This window comes from Alligator mississippiensis, chromosome 1 (genome assembly GCF_030867095.1).
Source record: "Alligator mississippiensis isolate rAllMis1 chromosome 1, rAllMis1, whole genome shotgun sequence".
NCBI classification, from domain to species: domain Eukaryota; kingdom Metazoa; phylum Chordata; order Crocodylia; family Alligatoridae; genus Alligator; species Alligator mississippiensis.
The window spans coordinates 226,508,744-226,529,384 of record NC_081824.1 but is presented as its reverse complement, the minus strand read 5'-3'; the positions used below and the strand labels follow the sequence as shown (position 1 = coordinate 226,529,384).

The 20,641-nt window shown below is 40.9% G+C and overlaps 1 protein-coding gene across 2 annotated transcripts in view; it reads right to left on the bottom strand.

The window, feature by feature from the left end:
• The window catches only part of TRMT6 (tRNA methyltransferase 6 non-catalytic subunit), a 21,896-nt gene extending 1,255 nt beyond the window's left edge, over positions 1–20,641 (bottom strand). The window contains exons 1-10 of one of the 2 annotated variants that reach the window (XM_006264899.4): positions 20,431–20,641; positions 12,149–12,276; positions 11,637–11,746; positions 8,851–8,942; positions 8,678–8,761; positions 7,415–7,539; positions 5,049–5,413; positions 4,561–4,646; positions 178–280; positions 7–93 (exon numbers count right to left, since the gene is read on the bottom strand). In XM_006264899.4, coding sequence (XP_006264961.2) covers positions 7–93; positions 178–280; positions 4,561–4,646; positions 5,049–5,413; positions 7,415–7,539; positions 8,678–8,761; positions 8,851–8,942; positions 11,637–11,746; positions 12,149–12,276; positions 20,431–20,531 — 1,281 coding nt within the window. In that variant the 5' untranslated portion in view covers positions 20,532–20,641. Of the gene's footprint in view, positions 1–6; positions 94–177; positions 281–4,560; positions 4,647–5,048; positions 5,414–7,414; positions 7,540–8,677; positions 8,762–8,850; positions 8,943–11,636; positions 11,747–12,148; positions 12,277–20,430 lie in introns of those variants that run through there. The other variant, XM_059720239.1, reaches the window with a different exon arrangement.

Below are 20,641 nucleotides of genomic sequence, written 5' to 3'. Positions count from 1 at the left end.
TCTTACCTGGTAATTTCGTAGCCAGGTTTCAGACAGCTTGAGGTTAATAACACCACCCTTTTCTCTGAGTTTTGTGTAACATTCTAATAATGGCTGAAAAAAAACAAAACCCACAAGTTTACCATCTCATCTCAAATTTGTTATATAATAACAACTATACAAGCATACTTGACTTACCTCCTTATATTGGCAGTAGACAACAAAAGGCCTTGATGGAGCAACAAATTCCAATAATGAAAGTAACAAAGGAGTTGGATGGAATCTGCCAGCTACAATTAAGCTGTAACAAATTTTACAGAGGTTAATTTTGTGTTTCCACCAAAGCAATAAACTTGTTCAGAACAGTCATAGCTGACTGCACTAATCAGGTAAGAGAAAGCTATACCAAATATAAAACAGCTTCCTTTAAGCAAAGGAATGTATTGCCCCACCTGCCCTCTCCCAGACTTTCACTATGATTTTATAAGAACCAAAGATCTTGCTCCAAGTTCACTTTAAATGTTGCCAATAACCATTAGGTAGAGGTGATCATCATTATCCATTATTTCTGTGTACTCTCAGGCAGAGTTCTTTACACTGGACAGTTAAATATAACAATGTCTCTAAAGGAACTTAAAGCAAAATAGTTTTTATATTCATATTTGGGACTCAGAATCACATCAAATTGAAGAGAAACTATATCCTTGACAACTTTAAAGTTTCCCATTAAATACTGTTTTCATCTTCATTTTGCATGTACCAGTAAAAGAACCCCAAAATTCTCAAATGTTTACTTTTTGGTTAAAAAAAAAAGTAATCTGCAAAGCCATGCTTCAAGAAACATTTAGATGTGTACAAGTTAATCTTGCCTTTTATTTAGAGGGTGGTTCACACAGAAAAATGATTTTACCAACACTAGGGTTCCCAACACATTTTTGCTCTCCAATAGATAATACTGGAAATGCAGGCAAGGTCACCCAACAAATAGAAGGTAGATCCCACGCAGATCATCACAACCAAGCTACCCTTAAACCACTGGTTTTTAACCTTCTTAGACCAGAAGCACCCCTCACTGGACTCAAGGAACCCTTCAAACAATGCCATCTCTTAGTTTACACTCAATTTTTGACTACAGAAAGATAATATATTATTTTTTCTGTTACTCAGAAAGACCACAGCAGGTCACAGTGTTTTAATGCTGTGCATTCTTTTGTGAAATCTTTGGCTTTAACTTGTGAATCACATTTGCACACCTAACAGTGTAACATTGAGTGGCACCCCACAGCACCCCTGAAAGGATCTCAGGGCACCCAGAGTGCTGTGGTACCCTGGTTGAGAGTCACTGTTTTAAACCCTTCTACTCTGTAGAGTAGCCTTACAGAGCAATGACTTCCCCCTGAGACTCAAGGCCTGGTCAAATTCCCCTTAATACACACTCAAGGAATAGCCAAGCAGGATGTGCAAACAGAAGACAAATCACCTATTACACAAGGCTTGGGGGCACTCCATGCAGTGTTGATGCTAGTCTGCCAGACAACAGGAAGGTAAGCATGAGAGGAGGGACAGAACACTATATTCAGATTGTGCTGTCTCATATGGCAGCCACATATTGCTGCCACCAGGCAGCCTGGCCAGCCTTAAAATGAATGCTACTGAAACAAAAGAGGGAAAAAAAAATAAAAAGAGAGGGGTAACTAATTCTGCAGAATTATTTCAACAGATTACAGCCAAGTTCCACTTTGTCTGCATGAGTAAATCTAATAATGTTCCAGTTTAACATTTCTGTAAACACTCAAACTGCCTTCAACTTTTCTTCTGGCCTATGAGATGAGCTTAAAATCTCATGAACAGCATTAGAAGGATGGACCTAGTGCAAACAGAATTTTACTACCAAATTTAATAGAAAATGAATACTTTCCATCATTCATAAACCATCTGGATTTAATGTGCAGCACAGAAGCCCAGTTGTGAATGATAGTTGGGAGGGTACAGTTTACCCATCTCCCAACTTTTTTTTTCTCCAGCAGCAAGTAGAGTCTTTTGTTTAGCTCCCAAATTAAACTCTTTCCCCCTAGTCTCTTCTGTACCCTCTGACAAAACAGAAGATCTTGCCCTACTTCCAAGCAGAGTCCTAAGCTCATTGCCTGCTTCCCACTCCTATGCTGGCCAGCTTCACAGTAGGGGTCTACTCTCTGAGCGCATCTACACAAGACACTACTGCACATTGCTACTGTGCAGCAGCATTGGCAGGCATTAACCATGACACACTACTGTGCAGTAGCATCTGAAAAAAATGTGCAGTGACAGTACTGCACATAATGCTGGTTACTGCGCAGTCATTTAGTACTTGCTTATGCAACTACTAAATGACTGAGCAGTAACAAATGTGCAGTCCACTGCTCGTGTAGATGCAGCCTGTATTTTATAACAACTTTTCTCCCCCAGCTCACTTTACCAGTGCGTGCTCTCTCCCATCTTTGGAGTTTCCAACAGAGAGAAGAGGGGGCCATGCAGGCAGCCAGGCAAAGTGAAGAAATTCGTTAACAGCAAGGCAATCTGGGACACAATATAGGAAAGAAGTTATAATATGTGTCTGCTTCCCAACAGCAAAAACCCTTTTGGTCTCCTTCCAAAGCAGTGCTTCCTAGTGATCTCCAGGCAGCCCCTGAGAACTGGCCAGTCCAAGAAATGTATGTTATGATCAGCTGTGGTCAAAAAGTCAGAGGAGGAAAATACCCAGATCAGAGAGGGAGAAGTTTGGAAGAGACCAAAAGGTGATGTTTCTTGACATCCAAAGATGTGCAGCAACAGAAACATTTTTACTGCACTGTACTCCTAACTGCAGGGGAAAAAAACAATGTAGCAAAAACTAGTACTCTAGTCCAGTGTTTCCCAACCAGCTGGCTGTGACACAATGGTGTGCCATCAGAAATGAACATGAGAATTTTGCTGTGACAATGAGCTACAATGAACTCATAAGTATGTGAATAGGGAATGCCTTAACAGGTGTGCCGCAGAACATTTTTATTAATGTAAGTGTGCCTTGGACTGGAAAAGGTTGGGAAACACTGCTTAGTCCCTACTGATCTTTGTATGTGCTGAGGGATATTTATTCGTAAATGCTTAAAAACAATGGCACTAAAAAACCAAAACAAACAACCCCCCCACCCAATCTTTGCTCAGTCAGCTTAAAGCACCATCTGCAGACAAGATTGGTACAGTTTTTGGCAAGCAACCAAGAAAATCTTTTTATTGCTTTTCTGTTATTCCAATTGTTTTGAAGTTTATTAGCTATGCCTGATCATAAAAAATGGGGTTGAAAGGGACTTCAAAGTAGGTCATTTAGTTTAAATCCCTGCTCAAAGCAGGGCCATCCCCAACTAGATCACTTGATGACAGAATGCAGGCCAATTCTATTACTTTGAGAAAATGCCAAATATTTATTATACTTTGGAATATAAATAGGTGTTAAATCTCTAAGAAACATAGCTGGAAATTATATGCATGAGTTCTGAAACAGAACCAATAAATTTACTCATACCAATATCTATACTAGGCAAAAGAACTTTGTTCCCCCCAAATCCAGAAAGTGATTAAAAATGAATAGAAGCTCATACTAAATTTCCCACCTGCCCAAGTGCAGGGGGGGGCTAGACCTGATGATCCCATGATGTCCCTTCTAGCCCCTAAGATCTATGAATTTATGAATCTCATAAGAGGCACTTAAATATTTTAAATATTCATCAGTATTTTAGACAGGTATCCTGAGGATGATCTCTCCAAGCATGAGCATTATGAAAGGCAGGTAGGGCCAACCCCCTCCTCCTCCCCACCCTCCACCCCAAAAAATAACAATTTAACTCTGAAGCTTAGTGTCTCTCTCTTTTTGATGTTCAAGTGCTTTTAGCATGAAAAACCTAAGTATCAATATTGTGAAGTTAACAAACAGCCAATGCAGCTCAGTTTACTGGAACAAGATGAACAATTCCAAAAGGACTGCGTGAAAAATGACCCTCTGCATGATACATCTATGTAGCATTGACCTTGGAATTCCAGAAGGATATTCTGTGCTAAGTTTGTATATAAATTAGGAGTCGGAAGTAACCGATCATAACAAATATGGATTAAAAGCAGCTAGTGTTTTATATGTATAAAGAGAAATGACAATATCTGAGTGATGTAGCTACAAATTTAGTAATATGGTATCTTGTGGGTTTTATTTAGCCAGTTGAAACCCGCAATTTCCATTAAAATTACTTCATGTCAAAACACTATGTATACCTCTTTCTTCCTAAAAAGTATATAAATATGTAGTGAAAATTATTAATTGCAAACTTTTTCGGCTTGGGCAACATCAAGAGACAGTTTGGACCTACCTTCCTTTCCCATCCCTAACAACAACTCATCTCTGGGGCATCTATTTTTCCAAGAGAAGGAAGAAAGACACATATTAACTAACTGAGCTATTCTACATAAAATCTACACTTTTAGGTAACTCACATTTCTTGCCAGGAATAAAGAAATCAGTATCCTTCAAAATATCAAAATTAATCATGAAAATATAATTTGTTACAAACTCACCCATCTGCATTTTTCTCTTTCAACAAAGCAGCAGCTTCTACCAGCTTTTTCCTTCTCTCTTGTTGTTTTCTTTGTTTTTCCCGAATCTTTGAAAACAAGAAAAGCAACAACTCAACAGATTGGGATTTAACTAGTATATCAGATAGCTGTTGTGTTTGCATGAAACATGTCACTTTATGCAGCTCTGTAGGTTTGCATTTACAAATACAGCATTTAAACGGGCTTGCAATGGACACTAGAACACTTTTGTTCCAGTGGCTGAGTCAAAGCAGGCTTTAAAGATGAAACAGTATTACTTTCCTCTTGCTTTTCTTTCACCCAATTACCATTGAGTTTAACAGTCCTCCCTGCCCCTTCTCTGATCTATTAAAAACAAACCAAAAATGCAAAACAAAAACACAGCTAACATTCTGGTCAACCATTTCCAATCCAGCTTGCCTGCGTCCAGTCAGTGATTCAAGGGAAAAGTAGTAAATACATGCTCTTACATTTTCTTTATTTCCTTTTTCTTTGCTCTCTTTATTTTCTGTATCCTCAGCAGCAAGGTCCATTGTTTCTTGCTCCTCTGTTTGGTTGCTCTCCATGGCTGCTTCAGTAGTAGATTCTTCTTCTGTTTCCTGTATGGAAGCTGGCTTCTCATCAAGTGACCCATTGCTTTCTTCTTCTGCTGGAATGTTATCCTCAGACTCTGAAGGCAAGGTTTCTATAGAAAATGTCCCAGAGAGAAGACTGTCCACTTTGCTGAGAGGGAATTCATAAAGACTGTTGAAAAAAGATGCTGGAAATCCAAAGCAGCTGGTGGCTGCTCTAACAGGTCCTCCTTGTGGATACATTTGAATAATAGAGCCGTAACCTACAAACAAGAAATTAAGTTTATATACAAATCACTGAAAATCTTCTGACCTTAAGGAACATAGCCTAACTATGAATTCAGAAATGGGGAAACAAGCTGTCTGCTTGTAATCTAACCCTTGCACAGTTAAGCCAAGCAGTTCTGATGGCCAGGGAAGACAGAGTGCTTTGCTGCAAGGAAATTAGGTGTTAAGAGCTCTGATGGAATAATGCATCCTTTCAAGACTATTGTTAAACAAACCATTAGAATTAACTGTGTATTGCAGCAGAATACGATCAGTTAACAGTAAAAACAAAACAAAACAACCCCCCCCAAGCACACTGACAAGTGAATGTAAGAAGAGTTAGTTTCAAACAAGTTAAAAAAAACATCCTTTGCCTATTTATTATTTCACTTATACTTTGCAAAGGCCTTGGATGAAAACTGGAATCTGATTAATTTAAGGGACACTGAAAACTCCACATATGGCAATACAAAGCCTCCTCAACATACAAATCGCCCACCCAAAGAAAGCTTAAGGAGTAATTTCAAAATTATTTTCTCCCATTTGTTTTGTTTCAAATAACCCGATTTTCCCAAACTTGGCAGTACAAATGACTGAAACAAAGCTTCAAAGTTCGACTGCTCAAATAAGAAAGATACAGCAAACACAAGGGATCCTTGGGAGGTAAGACATCATGCCCTACTTGGTGACTTTCCAAAATTATGCTGAGGAGAATCAGTAAACAAAGCCCCCTGAACTGCATTTACTTATACCTCTGTTATGCCCCAAGACACATAATAATAACATGCAAACTACCAGCTGAGATCTTTTGAGCTCTGCTATAAATGGAGAGCAATGAAGCACCAAGGTGAAAGAAAGGAACTTGTCTGAACAGCAATGGCATGCCTGGGGCAGGAAAAGCAAATGATGCTAAGGATGTGTCACAGCAGCAACAGTATCAGCAGTGGAATCACTTTCACGCTGACGGGTGCTGCAAGTCATCTGACAAGGTGTTTATCACGTATAGGCCCGTGGTCACTTGCGTGCACGCTGCACTTAAATATCACCCCCGCTGTAGTGCTAATATCCTTAACTAACAGTGGACTCAGTTTACAATGATTACAGCCTGGACTAGCTGAATATATTATATTAAAAAAACAACATCCCCCACCAAAAGTTTTTACTCAGTTCTTTTCTGATATTCATACAGGCCTTTTTCTACCTTGTTTGTAGATCTGCTCATTGTCCAAGACCAATAAACAGATCTGGGCCCACTGCTGCTTCTCTTGTGAATTTTTATTTAATTGTCATTGTTCTTGGTAACCTCCCACTTTCAAACCATGGGGGTGAGTGCAAATAAACTATTTATTCAGTGGCAGGTATGGGGGTGATTTCACCACGCTAGTCCGCAAAACAACAGAAGTGGACCACAGACACAAGAGTGAAACGGCCAACACACAAAAGTGACTTCCGTTTACTAGTTCAGTTAAGGAATATAGAAGATTCTGTCATCAAGTACAAAATGTTCAGATGTAAGTGTAGTTTTCAAGTATATTTTTTTAAATACTGGAGAAAATACAAGCAAAAATGGAGCTTTTTTTCTTAAACTGAGACAAAATTGGTAAGTACTTTTATTCATTTAAAAAATATTAGGCTCATCTACATGAGATGTGTACTGCACAATTGACTAATTAACTGTGACACAAACATCTGTGTTCACACATGTGCCCCTATGAGGGCACACAAAACAAATTAACTCTGCAGCAGGATAGTCTTATAAAATACAAGATTGCTCTGGCCAGGCTCCATGTACTGTGCACAAATAACTTCTGGAGCAATATGCTCTGAAGATTTTTGTTCCCAGGAGCACCCAGGAGCAAAAAACACTGGCACTAAAAGCTCCGGAGTTTATACATTTGCATTAGTTGTATGTGTAGACACGCTCATGGCAAAAAAAATTACTTCTCCTGGTTAAAGCAAACCCTAATTTTGTTCATCAGGGTACCTGTGCTACTTACCTCCCATGCGCTCCATTACTGCCCCCAGCACCAGTCCTGCACAGGTTTCCATCATGATCATTTTGTTGCCAGCGCGGATATTTCCCAAAGTCAGCATCTGAGCTAGAGTGTCATATCGCAAATGGCTAGAAAACAAATTGTTTACTTTCTGTGACAAACACCTTTTAGACTTAAAAGCATAATCTTTAGTGATGTCACATCACTGAGTGGCAGGTAAAAAAAAAAAAAAGAACTGCTGAGAAACAATAAACAATGGTATTGAGGGTTGGTGCCGCAGTCTATCCTTAAAAGGAGCATTGAAAACAAATCCGTTACTCAATTACAAGTGATGGAGACGAGTGTATCAATATCAGCAAGGGGAAGAGAAAAGCACTGATCTGATTGTGCACCAGCCAGACAAAGACTATCTCCAGTGCATTTTACAATTCTGTGACATGTTAGAGTCACTTCCTCATAGTTATGTGCCCATAAAAGCAGTTTTATTCCTAATCACACACACTTTGTTATTTATCTTACAGTAGGCACCTCATAGCCCTGAGGAGGGATCAAGACCTCACTGTGACAATGTTGTACAGTTGCAGGAAGTTAACCATGCCCTCAGAAGAACGTACAACAATTAAAGGTTGATAAAAACAAGGGAGGGAGAATGGGGGAACAGAGTTAAAGCCATGGTAAGCAACGTAATTATGCAGCTATCTTATGGCTATTTTATCTGAGTTATAAAACAATGAATAAATCAGTCCAGGTTGCAAAAAAATATGCGCCATTAGTTAATTTTTGCATACTATAATTATGAAACATTTTCATTTGAGTAACAGTAATTTTAACATTTAGAAGGCATTAAGATAATTCTGCTTTTTTAATTTGAAAAAAATGAACACAATTTTCACATTTTTTCCTCCCGTTTCTGGTAAGGGCCTCTTTTTTTTAGTTACGGTCCCAAGGTATAGAGAAAATATACTACTTGGCCAAAAAGTTGTAACTGGCAGGACAACAGAATGTGTTTGGCAGTGGCTGTCAAGCTGACAAGTTAAAACTAGTCTCATATGCAGAAAGTGTTTTATTCTACTTAATTCTCCATAAGGATATTAGTTTACATTCTTCCCCGTACCTCCCAACTTAGGAATTTTCTGTAGCAGGTATAAAAAAAAAAAAAAAAAAAAAAAAAAAAAATCATGTTTCACACCCCAATTATAAACACAGTATCTTCCTGTTACATTTTGAAATAAAAACATTAAAAGAAAAAAAAAAAAAAGCACTTACTTGATTTTTCCTGGTTCCCTTGCATAATACATTGTTGAAAGAATACGAGTAGATGGCTTTACAATTGTAATAACTGCTTCATACCTTTAAGTAAAACATAGAAATATTCTTATTTAGAGCTCAAAATGTTAGTCTCATTAGGCCTTGCCCCCTTTTTATACCTTAAGACTTACTTTTTCTTCTTTTTCTTTATGTACTTATCTTGGGCAAATTCTGTCTTGTCTCGGAATGTTGTACTGTTCTCTATTAACTGTTGAACTATTTCCTTGAAAAAGAGAGATTGAAAGTTATTTTTATTAAAGCTTGCATACAGCATCCAGCTGATTCTCCATTTTATTTCCCATTTAAGTATATATTTTATGTAACATTTAGTACGTTCTTGCCATTAACATAAATGGAAGTTAGGATCAATTCCTGCTGGTCAAGGGGGAAAATGAGACATCCCTTTCTGTCTATAATGCTATTTAACTGCATATGTGAATTAAAGATACAACACAAATAAAGAATAAGACATTCTTTCCAGAATACCAACTTAAAAAAAAAAATCACATGCTGAGAAAACTGTTTCTTAGAATGGGAATTCTCTTTTCAGGGCCTAAGTGTCTAAGACTATGTGACCCCAATCTTAAGATGTGGCTCTGTAATAAGTGAAAATGAATTGTTGCTAACTCTACCACTTAAGAGCATCATCATTGATTTAAGTAAAAAACTTGTTAGATTTTCACTTTGTTTGCTTTGGGCATTTGACAACGTTGTCAATAGACGGCATCATAGTTTTCCGCTGTATGACTGGATGGTTTCCTATTGTTAAGAGTTTCATAGAAAAGTACAAAGAGAAAATACTCAGCCCCCCTCCCCCTCTCTATTATATATTTTACAAACACTAATAGAACGTATGCTGTATCTGAATCTACTTCTGTTTTCCAACCAGTGACGTGGATTTTAGTAATAATGTCACTATGATTTATTTTGGAAGAGAGAGACAGTGGTTTAAAGACCAGTTGAAATAGTTCATGCAATTTTTTCCAGAAAGAAGCAACCTATTCCAGGGCTCCTTATCCCATCCCTGCACCATTCCTCCTCAATTCTCCGTGCCATTTTCTCAGTCTCTTTGCCAAGCCTGCTCCATTTCTCCTCCTGCTCCTTGACCCCAAGTTCAAGTTCATGGACTCAGCATGGTCCACAGCAGCCCAAAACTGCAGTTATAGGGAAGCCCTGCTCAGCCCCAGGCTGCAACGTGCCCAACATGGATTGATTTTAACAAAGACTTTAGCTGTAAAATCTAGAAATCTCCAGTATGTGTAAATTGCAATTTTTCAAGGTTTAAGACACAGTCAAAACTGGGCAGTTTCATACTGGGAAGGCCATACATCCCTGATTCAAAGGCCAAACCCAGACCAAATTTCAGATGGGTGCTCCCAAAACTGGTGGTACAAGAGTCTGTCAGAGAAAGGGATCAACTTTTTTTTATTTTTTTTATTTTTATTTTTTTTATTTTTATTTTTTTTAAACACGGATACAAGGATACATTTTTCCCTAGCCCTGCTCTTTAGAACGGCTCACCTTTCCCCATAACATTCAGTCTGAGGCATACACCTTGGAATGGAAATTTTCAAACCAAAAGGTTAAAAATTAGCTGTTATAAGCAACCCCTGACAGGATTTTGGCAGAGATTTTATAACAGGCTTTTATAATGAACAATCATTAACAGGCAGTGCTACCAAGCTTCCTAGGCTTGGCAAGATATGCAGAAGGAGCTGTGCCCCTAACTGGGCATCTAAATGACAGGGTTAGATCTGCACAAGTACTCAGTACTTGGTGGCTTCAGCTGAAAACGAGAGAAGCTGCCAGGTACAGACACATCAATGAAATGCTAACATGGAGCTAAACTTTTCTGCAAATCTGTTCATAACGGTAGGTGGTGATCATTTTCCAAAGTCTGACTCTATTCCTTCCCTTCTTTAATGTGATTCAATGAAATTATGTCCAGAACATGTTTCTCAAAAATACAAGTTCACATTCATGAATTCTGTTTACTGATGCTAACACCCCAGCCCAAAAGGAATTCTGTAGCTGCACTTCAGAAAGCAAAGTTACTAAAATGAAGGAGATTTTTATTAGGTGGATTAAAAATATGGCACACATGGCACAGACAAGCTGTTGACACACTGGAAGGCAATTTTCTACCCCTGAAATGTCTTCTGTCTTTATGTGACAGAAGTTATGAAAGGTCTCACACTGATTACCACATTTTAGGAAGTGAGAAAACCAAAAATCAAAACAATGGGAACAGTGCAGAAGAGAATTCTAATTCCTTCAGCTCCATCTGTTATGAGGCAGGCAGGAAAGCAGGACAACAGCAGTAACCAAGAAGAAGACAGAGGGGTCTTGCAAAGAGAAATAGGAAGGTCATTTGACACAGCAATGGTCCCCAATTAGAGGACTTCTCTAAGAATGCAAAATTAAGAACGTTTCATTTTAATATTTTTGGTGTCTAAATGCATAAAAGAAGATTCAATTACATTCCAGGTACCACAAAAAAATGTGACTACTAGATATTTATGTTCATATCTGTCTGTTTTCAAGACTAACACTCTCCTGTACCTCTGACCATTACATCGTGTGATCTTTAATATGTTTGCAAGGTACAAATGACATGTAATCTAATTTAAATAAAAACTTTAGCTGAATGAAAATGCTATGTAGGTTATTATATAAATGTTAACAATGTCCTACACTATAGTTCCTTAGATCTGTCTGCTATTTCAAATGCTGTAAGTACAACTGTCAATTAAAAAAACCTTAAAAATATATTGTCTAGGTAAAGGCCCATTTTGAGAAAACATGTGGCGAATCCTTTGAACAGAAGCTATAAAGTTTATACAATTAAAAAATAATTCTGGCTCATAAACATAAACATCAGGCTAGCACAGAAATGACACCAAAACCTTAATGTTACCTGTCCTTTAATACCCTTGTCCTTCAAAGCCTTTATGTCATCATGTGTCAGTTTTTGAGATTTTCCATCGTCAACTATGTTACGATTATCTGTACCTGCTTCTTTAGTTTCTAAAGAAAAAGGATATAGATTTGAAATATAATCTAACTCTAGCTCAGGAAAAATGTATGGTTTTAGTTTTATAGAAATCAGATCTAAGGATGAAACCCACGGGCTTAGTGGTTTTGGGCAAAATTGCCTAAGCAGTTAAATAACATAATGAAGACCTTTGTATGTTTTTACCCATGTTAAAACTTGTTACCTTACGTGAACATCAAAAATCTTTCATAACCTTTCAAAGAGTTAATTAAATTTTAGCATAGCAAAACAAAACATTCACTTTTATGACAGACAAGAAACAGCTATTATAAATTGACACAATTAGCAGAAAAAAATTGCCACCTATCTTAGGTCTAAGAAGGAAAGTTTATTTGGCACTATTTTTTTCTTCACAGGTTGATCCCCTCAAGTACCTGTGGTAGGCTCTTCCATTTCTTTCTTTGGCTGAAGGCTCCCACCACTTGTTACTTCAAATGTAGTTCCATAAATACGTCCAATGGCATTATCCAGATAGAACCACTGCTTCTCAAAAATAACTTTTCTGAAAGAAATTTAAAAAAATTAATTAAAAACAATGCTTTCCATATCAGTTCCTCCAAGAGACTAGGAAATAAATATATCAAATTTATAAATAAAACAGAATGAAACCCAAATTCAACATCCTTGTGGAAATCCTTGAAAGAAAAATGTAAGTGTGGTAAATATAGCAAGAGGCAAGAGTTTTTTGGGTGTTAACTTATTTCTTGCACTAACTACGTGGTTGGAATAAAGTCAGAATGCAAGGTGTTCTTCATCAGGTCCTGTCATCAAGGCTAAGTACAGACAGTCAAAAAGCCTGAGGCTGAATTGATTCAGTCTTTGCAGGTTAGTCTAAGCTGTGTAGACTGAACCAATAAGCAAAGAAACAGACATTCACTTTTGATTCTGGAAATGCAGCCACATGCCTGCAGAGGCCCAGACCAGAAGCCGGAGGACATCAGAGCACGGCTCCCTGCTCAACTGGAGCAGACAGTTTGGGCCAAGGCTAGCCTGCCCACCCTGTGAGGGAGGGGATTTGCAGTGGAAGTACAAAGCATTCTGGGATGCTGGGGGACTGTGAGTTAACTTGAATCTGGAGGGGATCTGGGACAGAAGTTCAATAAACCAATTTAACCTAAATCAGTTAAGTCTGATACTAAATCCATCCACGTTTATCTTAAACCAGCCTCAGCAATTTTGAAAGCAGTTTATGTGCACTGAACTTCTGTTGTGTTACAGATCTGAACTGGTTTCCAATCACTTATACTGGTTTGTATGTACTTTCCGTCCCTAGCCCAAGAGAATGCCTTGTATTTGAAAGCTTGTCTAACTTTATCCCTATCATGCAGTTGGTCCAATAAAAGTCATCACCTCAAAAATGCCTCATCTCTCGCATAGTTCCCAGACCATCATGGCTACATCAGTCCAACACTATGAGAACATGGTCAATGATAAAGCACTTTATTATTTTTTAAACTATTCACACGTTCATTCTGAGATGAAACTGACTAGAAATGGAATGAAGCTGAAGGACCAGGAAAACGGATCCAAAAAAAGAAAGCAGGCATTTTTAGAAGAAAGATGTATTGTACCCTTGAAACACACTGGTTGCCAGCACAGCTAGATGTAGTTCTGAAAGTCTCGAGTTAGGTTTTGGAAAAATAATTGGTTTAAAAGTGTCAGTGAGACAGCCAACGAAGGAATACGGCTGAAATATGTTGTGTGAGGGAATGCTGCTCAGAAAGGCATGCGATGAGTGGAAACTTGAAATACGCAAATTCTAGAAATCTTTGAAAGCATGAATGATGTGTGCGCCCACAGCGACCGCCTGCAGGTGGTGGTGGCAGTAGTGTGGCAGTGGGGAGCTCCCACAGGCGGCCATGACAGTGTTGGTAGCGGGGGGAGGGAGGAGAGGGTGAGTGGTGACCACCCTCAGGTGCCACCGGCAGCATCGGCGGTGCTTTTTTCAGGGGTGCACGCCCTATGCGTTGCCAATGTTTGAAAGGTTATTTTCCAAAGACTTGGATAAAAAAGGTCTAAAGCTAGGGTGTCAAATTCATCCAATTCCACAGAGCCAGAGGGGCATAGAGCCAGTGTGCAGGCTGGACTGGGCCCTCAGACTAGCCCCACATGCTAGAGCCAATCCATAGGGCTGGGTTGGGCTGCGGTGTTGCATGTAGCACACATGCTCGTTTCAGCTGTATGCACAGCATGCTGCACTGCTGGCACTGGCCTGGTTCAAAGCGTGTGGGGCTGGTCTGTGGACCCAATTCAGATTGGCCCAGGATGCAGTGTGCAGAGCTGGTCCAGCATGAGCCCTAGACTGCCTATGTGCAGCACATGCCAGATGGGCTCCACATGCTGCATGCAGCATACATGGTTGGGGCCAGCGTGTGCTGCATACAGTGCACACGTGTGTCTGGTTCTGGGCATGTCTGCATGCATCTGTTCTGTGTGTGTGTTTGCATGTGTGTCTGATTCTCTGTGCACATGTGGTTCTGTGTGTGTGTGTGTGTGTGTGTGTGTGTGTGTGTGTGTGTGTGTGTGTGTGTGTATGGTTCTTTCTCTTCTCTTTTTCTCTTCCCCTCTCTCTTTCTCTCTTCTCTTTCTCTCCCAGCACAACATGCTCAATAAAAAAAGAATATCCAACCACAAAGATAGTATATGGTAGTATATGAAATTTTATTTATTGTCACCAGGTTTAGAATTTTTCGAAAACCTGGTATTTACTGTAAAAAAGCAACATTTATGATTATTAACAATATTAATATGTAGTGTGTCCTGCCATGTACCCCCCACCCATTTCGTTTTTCTGGTATGCCGGCACTCTAGCACCTACCAGGTAGACATTGCATTTTTTCCAGCACTCTGGCCAAAAATGTTGCCTACCCCTACTCTGAGTGATCTATCCCCTATTCAGTATCCTCCCTGGCATATCCATCATTACTGGTTTAGATTACAGAGGAAACATCTCCAACCATTCCATTCAATAGTCATTAACAGATCTATTCTCCATGAATTTATCCAGTCCAGAACTTTAAAACTGTCTGCTATGAATTTTAGCAGGTGCCCCCTAGTTCTAGTATTCAACTAGCGTAATCTACTATATAAAACAGTCGCACAAAAATAGAGGCTTACTGATCCAAGCAAATTTACCTGCCTATTTTTCTCAAGTGTTAATGGGGGTGAGGAGGGGATGGGACGGGACGGTACTGGACTAACAATGCTTTACTTGTTCATCTTAAACACTTATGTACCCAAGGGGAACAGGCAATTAGAATTTTGCAAGGCTGGTTAAATGTTAAAAAGGCTTGACATAACTTAAAAGAAAGGGAAGTTAATATAAATACTTGCTTGTGTGTCTTTAGACTTCCTGGTAATGATCACCTAAACAGAATCTCTAAGCCTAAAGTGTCAGATTCTCTTTGAATTTCCTCACTTACATCATAAAAACCCCGTAAAGTTTAATACCAAAGTTATTTAATCTTCCATAGTGATATTTATTCTTCTAAGCTCTTGAGTTTTCATTTATAGCCAGCATTTGGAAGAAAGGCTTCTGGAAATTGAATCTAAAGTCTAGGGACTTTGGAGATTTAATGAAAGATTTTAATAACTGTGTTGTGTAATGGCAAGATTATTTTTGAGTTCAAGCTTCCTGGCAAGTCTACAGAACACTGACCATAGCCTCCCAAGTCTGCTCTAGAGGAGATAGGTTGGAACATGGATTAGTGATGGGTTTAAACTTCCCTAGAACAAGTTTGGCAGTCTCCTGCTGGTCAGGTACTTCACCAAACACTTGAGCTTGAAGACACTGGTCTTCCTTTATTTGAATTCTTTGATATCAATTAATGTTGCCCTCTAACATACACAACTCCACAGCATCCTCTGCTAGAACGGCAGGAGTCCAGAACACATACATGCACTGCCTCTGCTCTGAGGAGCTGGCACTGCCCACTACTCCATCTGCTCCATAAAGTGAAGGTGAGAGCCCTCCCTCACAACAACTTGACCCACACAAAGATGTCCATACACCATAGTAAAAGGAGTTGACCTCCTCATGCCACCTGAAAAACAGTGAAAGCAGGAAAGCTCTCTCTGCATCATTAGGATGATGTCACTGTGTCTTCTTTAAAACACCCTCAGAAGGAAAGGGGTGTTGATGCTTCCTAATATAAATTGTTTTCTTGAGTGGAATTCAGCTCTCAGCCTCAGCAACTTTACACATATATAACAGACAGGAAGTGAGAACAAAGGAATTCTAAGATCCCTCTGTACCCAAGAATATGTCTTCATAAAAATGTAGCTGTAAGACCCCTGCCTTGGATTCTCTACACAAAAAGCAACAGGTAGAATGTGTTCCTCTGTCCTGGCTGCCACTGCAGTCCAGAGAGGCTGTAGCAGCTGAATTTCTATCAGAGCAATCCCTGAGGCTACTCTTTCTTTCTGCAATGGTGTCCCTAAGCAATCCCATTGCCTCCTTAGTCTTGGTTATTGCCCCAAGTTCAGCATCAGAGCCAGGATGAACTGATCTGCCTACTTCAGATTCAGCAGTTTGCTGCCAATTTATATTAAGAAAATTCATAGTTTACAACCACCAAGAGAAACTTAAAAAAAAAAAGTTATGAGTTGGCATCTGCAGAAATCAATTAGAGTTGCTGACAACAAAATTATACTGTGACAGTTACGATGGTTTTAATAAATATTTTAAAAGCCTCAACAACTTATTACAGGACTTTTGTATACGAGAGACTTAAATTGTGATTTGGGCGAGGCGAGGCAGGCCACCTACAGCTGTCAGGGGGAAACAGAATGCAGGAGCTCAGTCCGCTGACCCGACCCACACTAGGAAACAGTGTGACAAGAGAAGACAGGCAGTGCCAAACGTGAAGCCCGCTGGCTGAGTGGCTCTTCTCTACCCTAGCTGAGCTATAGTGTGTGACAATATGTCTCAAAGGCTTTCACCCTGTGGCCTGGCTCTGAAAATGCAGGCAGAACCTGAGAAATGGGGCTCAGAAAACCTCCCCTCAGTGGTGAGTGGTGTGTGTTTAAGGGTCCTGCTACACACATGTTCAACTGAAAGCTGGATAGAAACCAGCTATAGAGTTGGTACACCTTTTCCAGCACTAACTTGATAGCTGGTTGGCTCTTCTTAGAGCTGCAGTTATTTTTATCATGTGATAATTACTTTGCACAAGCGGCTGGTCTAAATTGCTTGTGCAATTCACCAGTTAAGTGTGTGATAATTACTTTGCATTAATGGCCAGTCATACTTTACATGTGCAGCTGGTTTAAATGTATTATGCCAGAGGTTTTCAACCTTTTTTACGAAGCGTGCCCCTTCTGGTGGTGGGGGCCAGACACAGAGTGGGGGGGGAGGGGGAAGATCAGGGGAGTGGGAAGACTTATATGCGGCGCCACTGCCACCACACACTACACACACTAGACGGTATTGTGAGGTGGTAGGTGGTGGTGCTCCGTCCCCGCCCACCCGCACATACCCCTAGGAGTACGCGTACCCCCAACTGACAACCCCTGTACTATACGATTAACCAGGTAATTGTGTAACATACTTAAGGTGTGGCAGGAGCCCTAAGCCATCTAATTTTTTTAGATGGTTTTCCAGGCCCTAGGGGTGCAAAGATAATGTTTTAAGGCCAAATCAACCATATAAAGCAGGGCTGTCAAACACAGGGTTCATGGGCTGGGTTCAGCCCCTGGAACCCTCCTGTCTGGCCTGGCAAGATTCCGGCAGTTGGGGCAGGCAGCCTGTTGCAGGAGTTGGGGCCTTTGGCCTCCAATGGACATGTCTATTAGTGGCCCCCGTTTGGACTCATGCTGCTGCCTGAACATGGCTGCATGCTACCACCTGGCCCTGGCTCTATGGCATTTGAGGCTGGCCCTGCAGATCTGGCTCAGAGCCTGGGGTGGGTTTGATGCCCCTTATACAAGTCTATATATGGTATGTTAGAATCTGCATTAAAAATCTCAGTCAAATCCTGAATCACTCTCCCTTATGCTTTGCTAGTGGTTATTGGTCCAATCCAACCAAGTGATCAATTAGTGAGTCAGACCCTCTGCAAGGCTACAACTCAGCTCACGCTTTCACCAAAACAGTTTTTGCAGTTAGATTTTACTCTCCTGCTGCTTTCATAAACAACTGTGTAGATCTGCCATCTATATCTATTTAGATCTATCTCTGCGAACAGACATTTCTATCTATGTAGATTACCAGATTACAACAATTGTGGTAGGTTAGCAGGAGAGTAAAACCTAACTGCAAAAATTGTCAGTGTTGTAGCCTGGCAGAGGCTCCCATTCACTAATAGATGACTTGGTTGGATTGGACCAAGAACCACCAGCAAAGCACAAGAGACAGCAATCCAGGATTTGACTGAGATTTTAATGCAGATTCTGATGGACCATCTATACACTTGTATCACGCATCAAACCCACACCAGGCTCTGAGCCAAACCCGCGGAGCCAGCCCCAAGTGCTATCAGGGCTGGGTGGTAGCATGGAGCCACATTCAGCCAGCAGTGCAAGTCGGGGGGGGGGGGGGGGGAGGGGGGGGGCTGCCAATAGTCATATCAATTGGAGGCCAGAGGCCCCAACTCCTGCAATAGGCCACCTGCCTCCAACTGCCAGTATCCTGGAGGACTACTGCCAGGCCAAATGGGAGGGTTCCAGGGGCTGAACCCAGCCCACAGGCCATTTTTAACAGCCCTACTTTAGATGGTTGATTTGGCTTAGAGCATTACAGGGTGCATAAAAATCAACCATTTAAAAATAAATAAATAAATAGATGGATTTTTTTTAATCGGATTTTTAAATTTTTAAAAACCAATCAAAAAATCAGATTTAAAAAAAAATGGATAAAAAATTAAAATCAGACTAAAAAAAAAATCAAGAATTGGATTTTTTATTTAAATCAGATTTTTTAGTGAAATGTATTTTGTTTTTCTAAGATGCTTTTTAAAAAAAATACACCTATATAAAGATAGTTTTAATTTAAGATATGTTAAAGCTCAAAGATATCATCATGGAATAAGGATTATAACTTCTAACTATATACTATTTGAGGCAATATATTCAACTTTTTTAGAAGTTTTATAAATAGGTCACAACAGGCCATTAAATGCCCAATCTTATGGGGTTCTTAGAGGGTCCTCTATAGACTAGTAAAGATTAAAGAAAACTGCTCTACACAATGGGACTCAGTGCTCAGTCTAGAACAGTGTTTCTCAACCCGTGGGTCACAACCCAAAAGTGGGTCACAAGAATATATGAAAGGGTGGTGAGCAAACTTTAAAAATGGATTCTACTTTAAAGGAGAAAAATGTGAGAAAGCGTGGCTTTTCCCTTGCAGGCTGGCAGAGTTTCAGCCTGTGATGGGCTGCCTGGGGGCCCCCCCATACACCTAGGGTGGCCATCCTAGAGGACATTCCACTTGTCTGCTACTCTGTCCTCTATTGATATGAAACTGGATGACTTTATATCCTCTATAAAACAGAGGTTTTGTATTAATAGAGAACAGAGGACAATCCGACTGTCCTCTATGATGGCCACCCTACACACACCCACACCTGTCCCATACACTAGGCGGCTGGGGGGCAGTGGGTCAGGACAGAGAGCAGTGTGAGGACTAGCCATCAACGCTTACAAATGGATCTTGGTACAAAAAACAGAACCACCGGTCTAGAAGATCCCATTATGCATCTCTGTGATGCTTAGTTTCAGTTCTCAAAAAGTGGATTTCTGTCTCCAGAAATAACACCCTTATTAATAGCATTGTATGGAGATGAGAGAGAACAGATGTGATTACCCACCCACCCTATTGTCTCTCTGCATGTTTGTGTGCACAGTTAAGCCCTTGCCTGTCTCTAAAAGGGAAAGAAGTTAAATGACCAGAGGACTGTTGGGGGTGGAGTAGATCTGGGCAAGGAGGTGGTGCCTGGAGATAAATGCAAGGGATGGGGCAGTAGAACCAGAAAAGAAACATTTTGAGCAGAATATTCCAGAAGTCTTGAGGGGTACATTTCCGAGTATAGCCTCCCGTTGATTTAATGAGGGAGTGGTATGGTGGAAGGGAAAATCCTCACATGGCAGCAGGCTTGCCAGGCCATAAGAGAGACCCTGTTTGGAAATACTTCAATTAAGTTTATATCAAACAACAAGAATCTACTTTTTGTAGAAAACAATGATTAAATCCAGGCTTCCCAACCAACTACTTAAATTGTGATTTAAACCAAATGCACTCTGGAGCATTATCCAATAATGTTTAAAAAGACAGCTCTCCCCTCCTTCGAGATGAGGTGGGGGCAGGCCCCGCCCCTCCCCAGGCCCCACATTTTCTATGCTTCTATGGCACACTCCTAGCCCCACGCAAGTCCAGAGACTCCTCCAGGGGGAGGCCAGGGGCTTCCAAGTGGGGGCGGGGAAAGACCACGAGGATGGGCAGGGCCGCACCTGATTGGTAGGCGGGGCGCCACCACTGGAAACTTGGGGAGGGAGGAGGCCCCGCCCACCACCGCACCTGATTGGTGGGCGGGGCAGGCCCGTTAGAGACAAGCTCGGGGAAGAGGCCCCACCCCCAGCACAGCACAACGCACGGGGGGGCAGGGCCCCAGCAGGGGCTGCCTCGTGGGCGGCAGAACGGGTTCGGATACCCCGCGCTCACCTCCGCTTTAGGATCGGCACCGCCTTGAAGACCTCGTCTCGCTTGAGCACGGCGCAGTCCCCCTCTCGGATGCGAACGCCCGGCCCCATGCTTCCCTCCATGACCAGAACGGCTGCCGGTTGCAAGCGCCGGGTGCACCCTCATGCGCCTTCCGGCCAGCGCCCGCACTGCGCAGGCGCCGACAACCTCCCGCAAGCTCCCATTGGCGGAA